We start from the raw sequence: 15,173 nt of genomic DNA, 5'->3' as shown, positions 1-15,173 counted from the left end.
CCCCTAAGCAATTGGGGTTAAGTAACTTGCTCAAGGTTACATGGCCAGGTGTTTCTGGGTGGGTGCTAAGTGTCTGAGCCAGGATTCGATTCCCAGGTCATCTCGACACTGGGGCTGGTGCTCTTACTCGCTGTGCTACCTGGCCGCCCCTTGTGCTTTAGTTTCTTGAATGTTTTGCTTTAGTTTATTGCTGAATAGAGAGTTCACTATACTATGTGATTAAATCCTTAAAGTTATTCACAGAGGCAATCCCCAGGAATGCTGCTAATGATTGGCTTTACAAACTCTAAGGTACTAGTTGTGTCTGGCAACTCTCCTTAAAAACTTCTAGTGTCTCTATTGCCTGTAGGACAAAATGCAAACCCTTTAGCCTGGCATTTAAAGTCTTCCAGAATTGAGTCATTCCGTCTTCATTTTCTTTTGTTCCACCCCCCACCTCCCTTTGACAATACTACTTTCCAGTCATATTGGACTATTAGCTGCTTCTTTAACTCAACATCCTATCTCTCCTGCTTTATGAATTTGCAAAAGTCATTCCCCATGCCTGGAATGTGCCCTCTCTCCACAATTCTGTCAGTCAGAAATATCATTTTCTTTCAAGGTTCAGTTTCCTTAGATAATATCCTCCTTTAGGAAGTCTACCTTAATCTGCCTCTCCTCCTACCCCTTCTACTACCACTGTTAGGCAGCTAAGTGGTGTAGATAGAACCTAGGGCTTGGAGTTAGGAAGACCTGAGACCTCCTAGGCAGGTAACACTGGGCAGGCCCCTTAATTACTGTTTGTCTCACTTTCCTCAACTATAAAATGAGGGTAACAATAACATCTACTACCCAGGATTGCTATGACGATCAAGTGAGATAATATTTGTAAAGGGCTTAGCATAGTGCTTGGCACATAGCAAGCACTAAATAAATCCTTCCCTTCTTCCTCCCTCCCTTTTCTTTCTTTCTCCCTCCCTCCCTTTTCTTCCTTCTTTTCCTTCCTTCCTGTATTCATTCAGGAGAGAATGCAATTTCTTTGAGGACAAGTACTTATTTGTTTTTGTCTTTGTATTCTCAGTACCTAATACATTACCTGGCACACAGCAAGTGTTTTTTATAAATTGTTAAATTGGATTGATGACTATTTCCCTCATCATCATATAGCCATTGTGTTGAAATGATGCCAGTAAAACAGAGTATTATTAAAAGGCTAGACAAACCCTGCCCTGCATGAATTAGTCCCCTGCTTGTCTACAAATTTTTCTTTCTAGAAATTTTACGCTAACTATACATGCCTTCTGATTTTTAGAGGGACTTTTAGAAGAGAAGCAAATCCTTTTTATCCAATTTATGCAGCTCGTTTTTTCAGCTGGTCACATAGAGCTATGGCAATGAACAAAACTGAAAGGGACACCTAAAAAGGCATTTAGGGCCCCCCAAAGGACTTTCAATTTGTTGAATATAAATAAATATGAGGGATGGGAACTATTCCTCTGTTGACCAATACTTTAAGAGAGCAATGAGAACTTCAGTAAACCCAGAGTCAGAATGCTGTCTACCTCCTTAACCACAAGTTTTAGTTCATTTAAAAAAAAAGTTTATTAAGCAAAAATAAAATCGATCAACTATATCTTTTTCTTGTAGATATCACTCAATCCTCACTGATGGGACAATGAGACGACAGCTGTGCACAATGACATTTCATCATTATATATGATTTTTAGTTACCTGTTCTAGACTTGACTCTCAATATAAAGGATAATCCCATTAAGAATCCCAGAAAGAAATTTGGGAGAAGGTTCTCTTTTAGGAATACAAAGATTTAATAAATAAAGTTGGCTCTACTTTATCTTAAAAAAAATTCCTTAATATCTTAAAAAAGACTCAAAGGGGTCACTTTCTCCTGTCTTTTAAAGTATGTAAAGAAGAAATTAGTTGTGTGCATCTATCACAGTTCCTTACAAGTATTTGTTGATGATGACGTTTATAATATATGAAGCTGACAGATATAGTCCAGAAGTCATATGTATAAGTCAAAGGTATTTCCCTAGACAAAGAGAAGATCCCCTGTAGACTGTTGGTAATAGGGTTAGGATATTGTCTCTACTCCCCACCGAATGGAGGAAAGTTCTTATCTGCCGGTGAGACAATGACCAAATCTAGGGAGGATTTCCTAGGAGAGGTCAGGGTGGGTTAAAAGGTAGAACTGGTTCCTTACAGTGGGGATGATAAAGGGTATAGCAATGAAAAAAGGAGAGAGATTCTCAATGAAGTTACATATTGAAATTTGACCTCTTAACTAAGCAGTGTAAAAATATCAGCAACTACACTTAATTATTTAGGAAATGAAATGTTACAAAGGAACAAAAGTAGAAAGGCTTATGGTCAAGAAATTTGGGGAATAAAAATGAAATGACATGGGCTTATGTATGCATAAACATGAAACTTCTGTTTAAATAACCATCCTTCCTCTAATAACCACCAACCCCCCCCCAAAAAACAAACAAACAAACAAAAAAACCCTTAAAAACTAAGTACAGCTGAAAAAAATACACTGATGGCCCTGGTCATTTTTCATGCCAAGCAGCTTGATTTCTACTTACGGAATGAGTGTTGATGATCTCTTCTATTGATATATATATGATAGGTTTGCTGACTGTGACCATGTCTGTATATTCATCAATATTAAACTTGTCTTCAGGCTCAGGGACATTACATGCTTCCTGGAAAAAGTTTCTAAACAAAGAAGAAAAGACAGGTAAAGATAACAAAAAAATTAACTAGGTGAACAGTTTCATCAAAATAACATTCAGTGAATGTACCCTTTGGACAAGGCAGGAAATCTTCCCTAATCTCCCTCTTGGAGGATTCTCTATCAGAGCCTCTTATCTCAGGGATATGCCAGTGTCCCTCCCCCAGCTTATTCACATTTGCCGACATTACAGTATCATCTATAATACAGACATCTCTATACCTCTGAGGCTCATTTGGTGGGTGAAATAGAGAAGTGGGGATTCCTCTGTTGATTCCTGTCCTCCAAAAAAGAACAAAGAATGGTACAGGATTTTTTGAGGAGGCCAAAGGATTTCAGGGCCTATTTGATCAAGAACTTATGTGGTCAAATGAAAGATAGGATAGGAAAATTGAGGCGTAGGTTTAAATTTTTTTTTAATGTTCCCAGATATTTAAGTCATATGACTAAAGGAATCTGTTACAGAAAAGTTGCAAAATGCTTGTTGTGCAAAACAAGTATATTATCATCTGAAATAAAAACGTTAAAAATAATACAATAAAACGCAATTTGATGAGCAATGATTATGTTTCATACTTAAGCTCATGTTAAGGTCTGAGATACTGAAGACCTTGGGTAAAATAAATGATACCTTCTATCTTAAAATTTTAGTTGAATAAGTAAGTAGGAACCAGTGTATGATGAAACTGCAATTGCTAACAATATGTATTGCTACTGTATTATAATATAATACATAAAATTGCCCATCACTCTAGTACTTCTTTGCTCACCAAAAAGTTTACTGTTTTAATTCAAAAGCTAACATGGGGATTGAGCAGTGCCATATATGCAAAGTACAGATGTCACAGAAATCACAGTATCTGGAAAAGAGACTCTATTCCAGAAGTGGGGAACCTGTGGCCTCAAGGCCACATGTGGCCCTCTAGGTCCTCAAGTGCAGTCCTTTGACTGAATCCAAATTTCACAGAACAAATCCCCTTAATAAACAGATTTGCTCTATAAAGCTTGAACTCAGTCAAAAAGCTGCACCCAAGGACTAGAAAGTCAGCAGGTTCCCCATCCCTGCTAGGCTAACAAAAGAGATGCACACTGTCCTGTATACCAATCCATTTTTCAAATATTCGGTTCAATCCTTAGTGGTCTTCTGCCTCTAGCAGACCTAGGTTCAAATTTTGCCTATGACACCTACTAACTTGTGTGACCAAGGACAAGTTACTTGACCTTTGTGAGTTCCAGGTAATTATCTAAGGTAAAACAATAGACAGGTAAGTATAAATAAGAAGTCCATGAAAGTTGTGTAAAGAAATTTGAGAGATTGCTTTTATCTGGGGATATCAGGGAAGTCTTCATGAAGAAGATGGTACCCTGGGTTGGGCTTGAATTAAGGAAAGAATGGTGTTGGCAAAGACAGGGAGACAGGAGGAAACAGGGTGTGGTGTTTAGTCTATTTTGGCTAGAAAATTTCTAGAGTATTTCTAGATAAGGCTAAAATAGAAGAAAGGAAATAAGGATTCATTAAGTATCTACTATGTGCTATGCACTATGTTAAGTGCTTTACAAATATTATCTCATTTGATCCTCACAACAATCATGGGAGATTGGTCCCATTAAACAGTTAAGGGAGTTGAGGCAGACAGATTAGGTGACTTGTCCAGGATCATGGAACTAGTAGCTGTCGGAGGACAGTTTTTCCTGACTCTAGGCCCAGTGTTCTAGTCACTTGGCACCTAATAGGTTGCCTGTAGAATGAGAATGATAGGTTAGAACTAAACTGGGAAAGATCTTGAATACCAGAATAAAGGATTTATATATTTATTTACAATAGAATTTACAATTTACAATGTATTTACAATAGAGAGGCCTTTGAAAACCAAAGCAACACAATCACTCTTGGGAAGATTAATTCACACAGTGGTACAAAGGATGGATTTAAAGGTGGATGAATTGGAGGCAAGAAGACCTTTTATAGTAGTCTAGCCAAGAATTTATGATGACTTAAACTAGAGAGGTTTCAATGGAAAGGAGAGGATAGATCTAAGAGAAGGAAAAAGTATCAAAGTAGAATCTACAGGATTTGGCAAGTGGATATATGCGATGAAGGAAAAGCCAAAAATGTCTCCAAAATCACAATTCTGAGTGACTGGTAGTTCCATGAATAGAAACAGAAAATGTAGAGGGCCAGTTTTAGGAGGAAATGAGCTCAACTATTAAGTGTCCCTGCCTCAGGTCTTTCTCCACTCAACTATCTAGGTGATCTTTCTCAAGTGCAGTGCTGACCATGTTTCCTCTTGCTCACTGAGTTCCAGTCACTCCTGATCATCTTCAGGATGGAAGATAAAGTCCTGTTTAATGCTCTTCATAACCTGGCCCTTCCTACTTTTTCAGTTCTCCCTATACTTTACTTTCTTCCACTCACTCCAAGATCCAGGTAAAGTACTTTACTGCAGTTGCTTGAGCATTGTACTCTGTGTCTCATCTATGTGTCCCACATACCCATAATGCTCTCTGTTCTGACCAGTGCCTCTTAGTCTCACTGGTCTCCTTTGAGATTCTGATCTAACCCCATCTTCTGTAGGAGTCTCTTCTGTCTCTCCAGCTTCTGATATCTTCCCCTCTGAAATTACTTTCCATTTATATCATATGAATCTTGTACATAACTAGTTTTATTGATATGTTGTTTTCTCCATTACAATGAAGCTCCTTGAGGGCAGGGGCTGGTTTTATTTTTCCTCGTATCCTCAGAATTTAACAGTTTCCAGCACATATTAAGCTTGACAGATTAATCTGAGGTTTTAATAGGATATACATGTGAAGATATCTAGTTGGCTATTGGTTATCTGGGACTGGAGCTCTGGGGAGAATTTGGGAACAGAACTGTAGACTTGAGAAGTGATAACCAAAGCCATGGGAATGGATGAGATCACATGAAGAAGAAAACGGTACCAAGGACAGAGTTTCCATGAGGAGTATAAGGAACCAACAAGGGAGACAAAAAAGGAAGAGATATAGATAAGAGAAGAACTATGAAAACAGTCTTGAAAAGAAGGATCAAGGAATAGGCATCAAATGCAAAAGAGGTCAAGGGCAGAATAAAAATCTATGGCATTAGTGATAAGGGTCATTTGTAACCTTGGAAGGAAGAATAAAGCCAGATGACTGAAAAGAATGGGTCGTGAGCAACTAGTGGTAGTGAACATAACCATTCTTATGCCATAGATAGGTAAGATGGTACTCAAGGAGAATGGAAACAATGTTTTAAAAGGCAGCATGATATTGATAGAAAGTATATTGCAGGGTGGCTAGGTGGCACAGTGAATAGAGCACACAGGCCCTGGAGTCAGGAGGACCTGAGTTCAAATCTGACCTCAGACACTTAACACACACAAAAACCTAGCTGTGTGGCCTTGGGCAAGTCATTTAACCCCAACTGCCCTCAAAAAAAGGCAAAAAATCTAAAGTATATTGCACTTCAGGCCTGAGGATTTAGGGATGAATTCCATCTCTGCTGCTTAATTGACAAATGGACTTCGGCAATTCAAATTAAATTCTGAGGGCATCAATTTCTTCATCTCTAAATTGGGGATAATATTTGCATTATCTTATAATTTTGTTGCAAGAATCAAATGACAAAGTATATTACATCTGCCTTTCTATCCATCCAATTAAGGAAGATATAATTATTACTATTGAGATGGCTTCATTTCTATTCTCTGATTTCCAATTAGGTTCAAACTGATTTGAAATAATATCCTCCAGTTCTTTTCTCGATCTTCCTCTTTCTCCAAACTGGCAGATGGATAGAGAAAGAATCCTAAACCATTATATACAGTTTCTTTTTTCCTCTATGTTAATTTTTGGTTATACAAAATGGTCTTGCTCTCCCCACATACCCCAAAAAAGTTTTCTTCCCAAGCTTCCCAGGCTTTCCATACCTGAACTTCTCATATGTCTCTGATAAGTAACTGTTCATGGATGAAAGATGGTCATTTTCACCTTCAAACATCTTATTTGAGGCAGCATGCTGTAGGACTTTGGCCACTGACCCCAAGTTTCTCCTTTGGTCAGGGTGTATCTGACCTCCTGCTGTCATGTCAATGATATCAAAGCCATCTGGAGCAACGATTGCTGGGTTCATATACCTATAATATAGGAGGTTTCCTATAATCTGCAGACATGGAAAAAAAACACAACACTTTTAAGAGAGAAAGCTCAGCTTTAGTTTTTCTGTGATTAAAAAGCAATTATAATATTTGCTTACAATTTCTCAAAGAAGTAAAACACCTCTCTAAATCTCTTAAAGGCCCTGCTTTGAAGATTTGGATCTCAGATCTTAAGTGGAGAGAGCACTGGGCTTGGAGTCAGGACCTGGATCCTGGTAAAGTTAACTTAAGGATGGTAGGATAATGATCAGCTGATAGGTTTCTTGGACTTTCTAGGAGATTTCATAACTGTGGGTTGACTCCTGGCCAAGAAAACCCCGCCAGCAATACAGAAAAGCATCTTCTCTACATATTTTTTGTTTAAAGAGGTACCTGGGGCACTAATGGTCTAACTACTTTGTCCATGATGACACAGTCAGTATGCATCAGGAGAGACTTGATGTCAGCTTTTCATTACTCCAAGAACGGGCCCCCATTCACTGCACCATGCTGTGTCTACTAGATTAGTCATAGTTTATAGAGATAATTTTATATGTTGCTTTCTCAAAAGAAACCTACAACAATACTGAATAAGATATAAAGAAATCAGTTATATTAGTAAAACTAAGAATAAAAAAAGTTATGAGAAACAGAATATTCTAAGCACTTATTAAGAGAAACACATATGTATTGTAAATACACACAAACATATAAGTATATATGTGTGTGTAGATGTGTATACATACACATATTTCTTGAACAGATTCATCATATCACCTTTGGCCTGTCTCCAAAACAAGCTACAGTGAGACATCTGTAAAATAAAAAATCTACCTTTAATAGCTCATCTTCTGTTGCATCAGGGAATTTCTTGTGGAGGGAATTCTTCAGAACTTTGGCTATATATCTCATTCCATAGCTACATAAAAAAGATGACAAAAGAAAAATAAAACCGAGTAAGGTAAAACTATAGAAATTGTTCTAGTTAAACAAAATAAAAGATATCTTTCTAAAACAAACTAAATGTGAAATGAGACAGTATGGAACCAGCCACCCCCTGAGTAAATAGTAATTTTAGGGTTTTCCTTTAGCCAGGAAACAGAGAAAGTGCTCCCTCTATCAGAAGGAAAAGTGCTATTCACAAAAGTAAACTAAACATAGCATTGGAATTCTCTTAAAATACTGAGTATAAGTAAAATAAGTAACAGCAATGTTTGCTACAGGATTTTGGTGAAACTTTTAGGGGACTTTCTAGTAAATATTAAAGGAAAACTCCTACATTTATAACTTGTCACTTACGGTATTAGATCGAGGGAAGAAAATATTGAGTCCAAGACTTTATCGGTTACTCTTCGCAGGTTTTGAACAGAAACCTCTAATTTACTTTTTACTTCAGTGTGTGCTAAGGCTTGTTCTGTTGTGACATCATATGGCAGCTTGCTGAAAACAAAAAAGAAGTTTTAAATGGATAACAGCGGCTCACTCTCTTCAACCCAAATCTCACAACTACAAAGTCATTCTTCAATTAATGTAATAGCAATACTTGAAAAGTTCATCACAAAGCAAAGTTTTGCCCCCAGTGAACTCTATTTTCTCTACCAATGCTAATGAAAAAGCGGGGTTTGCAGAAGGCTGGGTTAGAAGTGCAGAACTAGGGGCAGGAGGGAATGCTGCTCAGGATGCTTGACCAGGCTACCAAGCTTGCTTTTGGTGGCAGAAAGAGAAGAACTAACGTTTTCCTACCAATGTTACGGCAAACGGTTCTTATGGAAACATACAGATTTTGCCATTATACAATGAATCTATATTAGGAAACAAGCATAACCTATATTTTGGGTAATGGAATCTGAGTTTTTAGTTGACAAATTCAGACCTATTTTCTAATTTTCCAACTATGAGGAATAATGATAAAATTATAGATAATACAGGATTCTTATACAGAGAAAGTAGTGCTAGAATGAGTTAAGATCCATAACCAATTTTTTTTAAAAACTCAGCCAGAGGTAAATTGATGTTACTCATTAAAGCACTATCTCAGTGATTTACAAAGCCATCTATATTTAAGTTGGGAAAAAGTGAACCACAACTTAGTATTTCTCATTGTAAACAATTTGTAAAGAGAGAAGAGGATTATAGATAATTTGGGCTCTGATACTCAATTTTAATACAATGGAAGCATAAAATTGATTGTCAAGATGCTCTAGTCAAAGAAAAATAGTCAGATTTCAATTATGTGAGGGGTGGGATGATGAGGAAGGTGAGGAGGGAGAAGAAAAAGAAAAAGAGGGAGAGGTAAAGAGACAGATAGAAGGAGGACATAGGGAAGAAAAGGAGAGAGAGAGAGAGAGAAGAGGGACTAGGGAGAGAAAAAAGATAAGGGAAGGGAAGAGACAGGTAGTAAAAGAAGAAGAAGAGAAGAGAGGAAAGAGTTCAAATTTGGTCTCAGACACTTAACACTTGCTAGCCATGTGACCTTGGGCAAGTCATTTAACCCCAACTGCCCTGCCTCTCCCCCCTTCAAAAAGCAAAAAAAAAAAGAAAAAAAGGAAAAGAAAAAAAAGAGAGAGATGTGCAGTTTCACTTCATCCACCAAGGCAACATTCTATGATTTAGAAGATGGCTTTCATGAGATGTTGGGATAAAGCAAAACAACAACAACAATGCAGCACCTCACACACACAACACTAAAAAACCCATCTGGTGACCAGCCAGATGGGGGGGGGGGGGTAACACCTCTCTGAGATTAGCCAGACTGGTTCTTAGATGCCAATCCATTGCCAGAAATGCACTGAAAATCCTTCCAGCTTGGCAGGACCTAGCTCTGCTGCCTGTGAGAGCCCACGGTCACCACCTTGCTTTGGTGAAGCATCAATGAGGATTTTACTGAAGGAAAGCTATTACATATTACAGGTATAATTCAGTTCTTTGGGAGGGGGGAGGCAGATAGGAAGGAGTTAGGAAGTCTTCTTACCTGGCCTCTCCAGTTTGCATTTCTAATTGGTTAACCCAAGCCTTGTACACATCCACTGGATTTGTGTTGATGGCAAGGGATTTATCATCAATGATCTCTTTCACCACTGGGGCAAGTAGCTGGCGTAGATTGTTTTGTCCTCGGGCTCCTCTGTTGAAGCTGACAACCATCTTAATAACAGTGGGGTTTCCAGTCACTATTTCCTGTACCTGATCCACTTTGGATCTATTAAGAACCAAAACAAAAAGAATCAAAAACAATTTGCTCCTATGGCCCCAGAATCCATTTCTCTACTATATAAAATCTTTTCTCATCATTTTCCCCCACAAAAATCATGGTTTAAATAGTCATCATTTGCTCTGGTTCCATGTCTCTCACATGGAGGGGGCTAATGGCATTAAGAGTATTTTTTCATTGTTCTTAATTTCACTGGCTCTGGAAGGTAAACTCAGCTTGAGAATAAAGCCAGCACTAAGACACTGTCCTCACTGATTTTTCTATTCCATTTAACAAGAATTTACTGAGTATGTCCTATGCACTAGGTACTGCTTCTTTCCTTGAAGCTTTCATTTCCAGATTTCTCAAATTTAAATGTCTAAACCCAAATCCTACACTTTAAAACCACCCATCCTTTTGAACTTAAGGAAATCTTCCTTCTATTTCTGATCCAAAAAAGTCCTCTTGAAGGTCAGTGACCTCTCATTGATCAGATATAACAGCCTTTAGTTTTTTTTTCCTTGAGTTCCTTCTAACATCTGACATTGATGAACACGCTCCTTTTCTCTTTCCAGAAGCCTGGTTTCCCTTCCACATTTGTGACTGTTCCTATGTTAACTTTCTCTGCTGTGTCCTGAACCCCTTAATGTCCTCAATCATCTTCTCTCCCTCCTTTTGGATGGTGTCATCTATTTCTATGACTTCAATCAACAAGCATTTGTGAACTGCTTACAAAGTGCCAGGCACTGTTCTAAGTGCTGGGGATTTAAGGAACATGTAAAAACAGCCCCTCCACTTGAGATTCTTAGATTTTTAATGGGAGAGATAGCTTTTAATAATAGCTGGATACAAGAAGGTAGAAGGTAACTGAAATGGGTGGGGATTGGCAGATGGAAAAAGCCTCCTACAGAAAGGAGCCCTTGTGCTGAGTCTTGAAGGAATCCCAAGGTCTCTACCTAAGATGTGAGGTTTCAACCATACTTTGTATGTGAATGATTCCCAACACTATCAATCCAGCTCTGATCTCTCTTTCAAATGATAGTCCCAGTTTTCCAGCTGACTTGGACAACACTACTTGGCTATCATGCCCACACCCTAATTCAGTATTTCTAAAGCTGAATTATCAATGACAAACAGCAATAGCAACCAATTACCATTCCCTTCAAATCAACTTCTCCCCCAACCCAAATTTCTCCCCCTTTCATTCCCTTTGCTTCCTCTTCCTCTCTCAGATATGTGCAGTAGAAATAGTGTAGGTTTAGAAATCTGAAGACTTAGATTCAAATCCTGACTTTGGGACTCAGGATCTGTGTGACTGCAAAAGTTCCTTAAGATCGACAAGGTTCAGTTCACTCACCTGCAAAATGAAGGGAATGGACTATAGGACTGTAACAGTAAGGGAATTTGAAGATCTTCCCTACCCCTAAATAGGCTTAGGGAATTTGATCATCTTCTCTGACCCTTAATGGGCCTCAGTTGGAGCCCAACAAGAGAAGCTTGTTTTTCAAGAAGGCCCATCTTTTGTTACTTTGTAATTAGGCAGTGGGTCACAAAGGTTGTGATGTCTGCTGACCATGGAGAAGGCAATATATGCTCCCTGAGGTGAGGTTTTGCTTTGGGATTCACATATAAAAAGAGTTGTGTGATGTGGCCAGATGAGACTCTGGGCAGCCGTTGAGCCCCCCATGCTTTGAAATCCCAGATGTTGGTGCTTCTCTCTGGTGGCTAACTAGGTATGGATGTAATGGTCAGACACTGGAAGTCCTGTCTGTTGGTCTGTTGAACTGTGTTATTTTCTCTGTATTTTTGTCTGCTTTCTGTTTGTACTTTCTCTGAAGTTCAGGGTGCTGACTTTCCCCCTAAACTAAGTAAATGATATGTTTGATTAAACTATGATTGCTAACCCTTTCTGAGTTGCTTTCCTTTAGAAAAGCAGACCAAAGAACCTGTGCTAGCAGCCATCCTGGGTATGCTAAGGTGCTTGTTGTTACAAGGACCTATGAAGTTTCTGAGAGCTTTAAATCTATAATTCTATGGTCCACCCTACCCATCAACTGGGCCCAAGAGCTTTGAGTTGTGTTTATTACTTTATCTAAAAACCACAGTGTTATCTTCAAGAAGAAGGAACCATTTTTTAATGGTTCCTTAATTCTTTCTTCTCAAACCCTGTATGCAACTGGTCATTAATCCCTGTTAACGCTTCCTTTTTAACCTCTTACATTCACCTATTTCTTTCCATTCCCACTGTTGTTTTTCACTTGTTTCAGTCATGTCTGATTCTTTGATACCATTTGGGGTTTTCTTGGCAAAGCTACTGGGGTGCTTTATCATTTCCTTCTACAGCTCTTTACAGATGAGGCAACTGGGGCAAACAGGGTGAAGTGACCTGCACAGGGTCACATAGCTAGTGTCTGTGGCTGGATTTGAACTCAGGTCTTAATGACTCCAGGTCCAATGCTTTACCCACTGCCCCAAGTCTGAGAACATGTACCTCTAATTTTAGGTATTTCTATAAATCAGTGATTTTTCAGAATACTACCACAGAACTCTAGCAAGATACGAATTTTGGGGTAAATCATGTCGTTCAAGGAACAGCCACAATACAAAGACATAGTATTTATCAGCCTGGTGTACATTACTTAGCTTACATACTCACTTTATTTCCTCCTCCAGGGCAGTTTTAAAAAGCTTGAGAAGCAGATATTCTTCTCGCTGATTGGAAGCATAATTGTATAGTGTGAAGATTACAGTGTCCATGAACTTGGTTGACTTGTTCTGTGGCATCTGGAAGATCAGCTTAGCCAGATAGGTAGGACTGGTCTAAAGAAGAGAATGAGGGAAACAGCAAAGAAGAGAAAACCCCACATTTCAGGTAAATCTATATTATTTAAGTAGGTAACAGTTTCTTACTTCCTACTATGAGAAAATTAAATGTAAAAGCAAATGTTAATGGAAATACTATGTGGGAAGAAATTTACTGATCTCCTCCCCACCCCCTCCATCCCCCCCACTAATCTTCCTTTTGAGAAGATCAAGTTTTTTGCTTTTATAAACAGAAAAACTATCATCTGACCTAATAAGGACCATTCTAGCTATAAGACCCTATAACTCTAATGGGCATTAAAATGATCTTTGCTTTAGGGTTCTATGAATAAAAATTGTTGTTTCTAAGAAGTATTCAAAGGAAACCGAATTCTTGATATTAAATAAATAAATATATGAATGTTCCCCAAGGTCTCTATAACCTATGACCTATAACTGTTTTCAGGCAGATATTTATAGTGTTTATCCACAGACATTGTTAGGTGGTTAAAATTTGACACAATAAAATAAAACTGGCCACAGTTTTCTTCTACTAAGAAATTTGGGAACTGATTTCTCAATATTTAATACTCTGCCTTAATTATACCATTTCAAGCTATGTGGAAATGACAATAGAAAGCAAGCAAATGGCATTCCCTATAGAATGATGGTATGCCTTTCTCTAAATAGCGGCAGAATTTAAGATTTCTAGATTAGTCAACATGGGAGGTTTGCAAAACTTACATTCTGTTAGTTATTGTGTTCTGATAAGAGTTCTGCCCATGGGTTGATATAAGGTTCTAAAGGAAAATAGCTATGAATTTAAAAATAATATTTATATTGAATTTATATTGAATATCAATAATATTGATCCTGGGCTAAATATTTTAAGAGGGACAACCTCCATGCACAACCTCCTCCTCTGCTCCCTTGGAGAAAAATAAATCATTTCAAAGAAAGTAGAAGTAGATACAACAGAATAGCCATAAAACTAGAACTAAAGTAAACTTTTAAGCTCAATTTTTTTTGAGGGGCCAGAAGTTATTAGTAGGCATTGTACAGGCCTCTGTTGCTCCTGGCTTAATACCTGCATAAATCTAAGGTATGCCATCTTATTATTATTATCATATTTTTATGTGTCACAGACACTGTTGACAGCCTGCTAGAGGTTACAGAAACTTTTCTAGGAATGTTTTTATGTGTATAAAATGTATAAAAAATGACTTTTTTAAAGGAAACCAATTATATTGAAATAGAGTTAGCAAATTTTTTTTTCTAAAGTTCATGAACCCCAATGTAAGAACCTTAATAGGGAAACAAAGTGTACATATATACATATAATCATATACAAGCACATATATACACATATGTATATAGATATTTAGATAGTATATGTATAGTACAGTATGTAGAGTATTTATATATCTATACATATATACACACATATCTGTATACATATGCATAAAGAAAGAAACTATACATATATGCACACATATAATCGTGTAAATACAGAAAACTATACCTATACTATATACATACTTGTATAGTACATATAGCATATATGTACAATATTATATAATATGTATATGTACGTATAGTATTATTTAGTATATATATCACATCTATATAGTGCTATATGGTATGCATGTAGTATATATAATTTTATATAGTGTATATATAGCATATATCTACTATGTGTATATATCATATGCATATAGTCTTATGTAATGTGTATATATAGCATACATGTATAGTGTTACATGGCATATATACCGTGTTTCCCCGATAATAAGACACTGTCTTATTATATTTTTTGGACAGAAAAACACCAGAGGGCTTATTTTCAGGGGAGGGCTTATTTTAATGAACATTGACAGCAATTTTAATAAACAGGTAAATGTGAACAAAAAAATGTACCTTTATTCAATAATGAATTCAATAAAGAACAGGATGACGCGCTCACTGCTGTAGCTCTGATTGGATGCAGCTCGGAGTGCGGTGTGCGTTTCACCGGGGGGGGGGGGGAACGGTGCATACAGAGGGTACCATAATGTAGCGTGTAGCGCAGGGGATCACCTTCACTACAGTAGCAATCTCAATAGGGTTTATTTTTGGGGGAGGGCTTATTTTAGAGGAATCTTACACAGTAAGGGGAGGGCTTATTTTCGGGATAGGTCTTATTATCGGGGAAACACGGTAGTATTATATAATGTAATATACTATATGTGTACAGTATTATATAGTGTATATCTATATAATACTAATATAGTATTATATATTGTGCATGTATGTTTGTGTGTGTTTTGTATGT

General features: G+C 37.5%; 1 protein-coding gene across 1 annotated transcript in view; it reads right to left on the bottom strand.

Annotated features, from left to right (window-relative positions):
• The window catches only part of IQGAP2 (IQ motif containing GTPase activating protein 2), a 369,993-nt gene that overhangs the window by 37,646 nt on the left and 317,174 nt on the right, over positions 1 to 15,173 (bottom strand). The window contains exons 23-28 of the mRNA XM_069096257.1: positions 12,717 to 12,880; positions 9,845 to 10,069; positions 8,173 to 8,313; positions 7,708 to 7,792; positions 6,667 to 6,899; positions 2,586 to 2,718 (exon numbers count right to left, since the gene is read on the bottom strand). Of these exons, the coding sequence (XP_068952358.1) occupies positions 2,586 to 2,718; positions 6,667 to 6,899; positions 7,708 to 7,792; positions 8,173 to 8,313; positions 9,845 to 10,069; positions 12,717 to 12,880 (981 nt within the window). The remainder of the gene's footprint in view (positions 1 to 2,585; positions 2,719 to 6,666; positions 6,900 to 7,707; positions 7,793 to 8,172; positions 8,314 to 9,844; positions 10,070 to 12,716; positions 12,881 to 15,173) is intronic.

This window comes from Petaurus breviceps, unplaced genomic scaffold (assembly GCF_028583685.1).
Source record: "Petaurus breviceps papuanus isolate PSGF00001 unplaced genomic scaffold, PetGlider_PUasm1.0 229, whole genome shotgun sequence".
In the NCBI taxonomy this organism is placed as follows: domain Eukaryota; kingdom Metazoa; phylum Chordata; class Mammalia; order Diprotodontia; family Petauridae; genus Petaurus; species Petaurus breviceps.
This window is presented reverse-complemented; position numbering and strand designations above follow the sequence as displayed.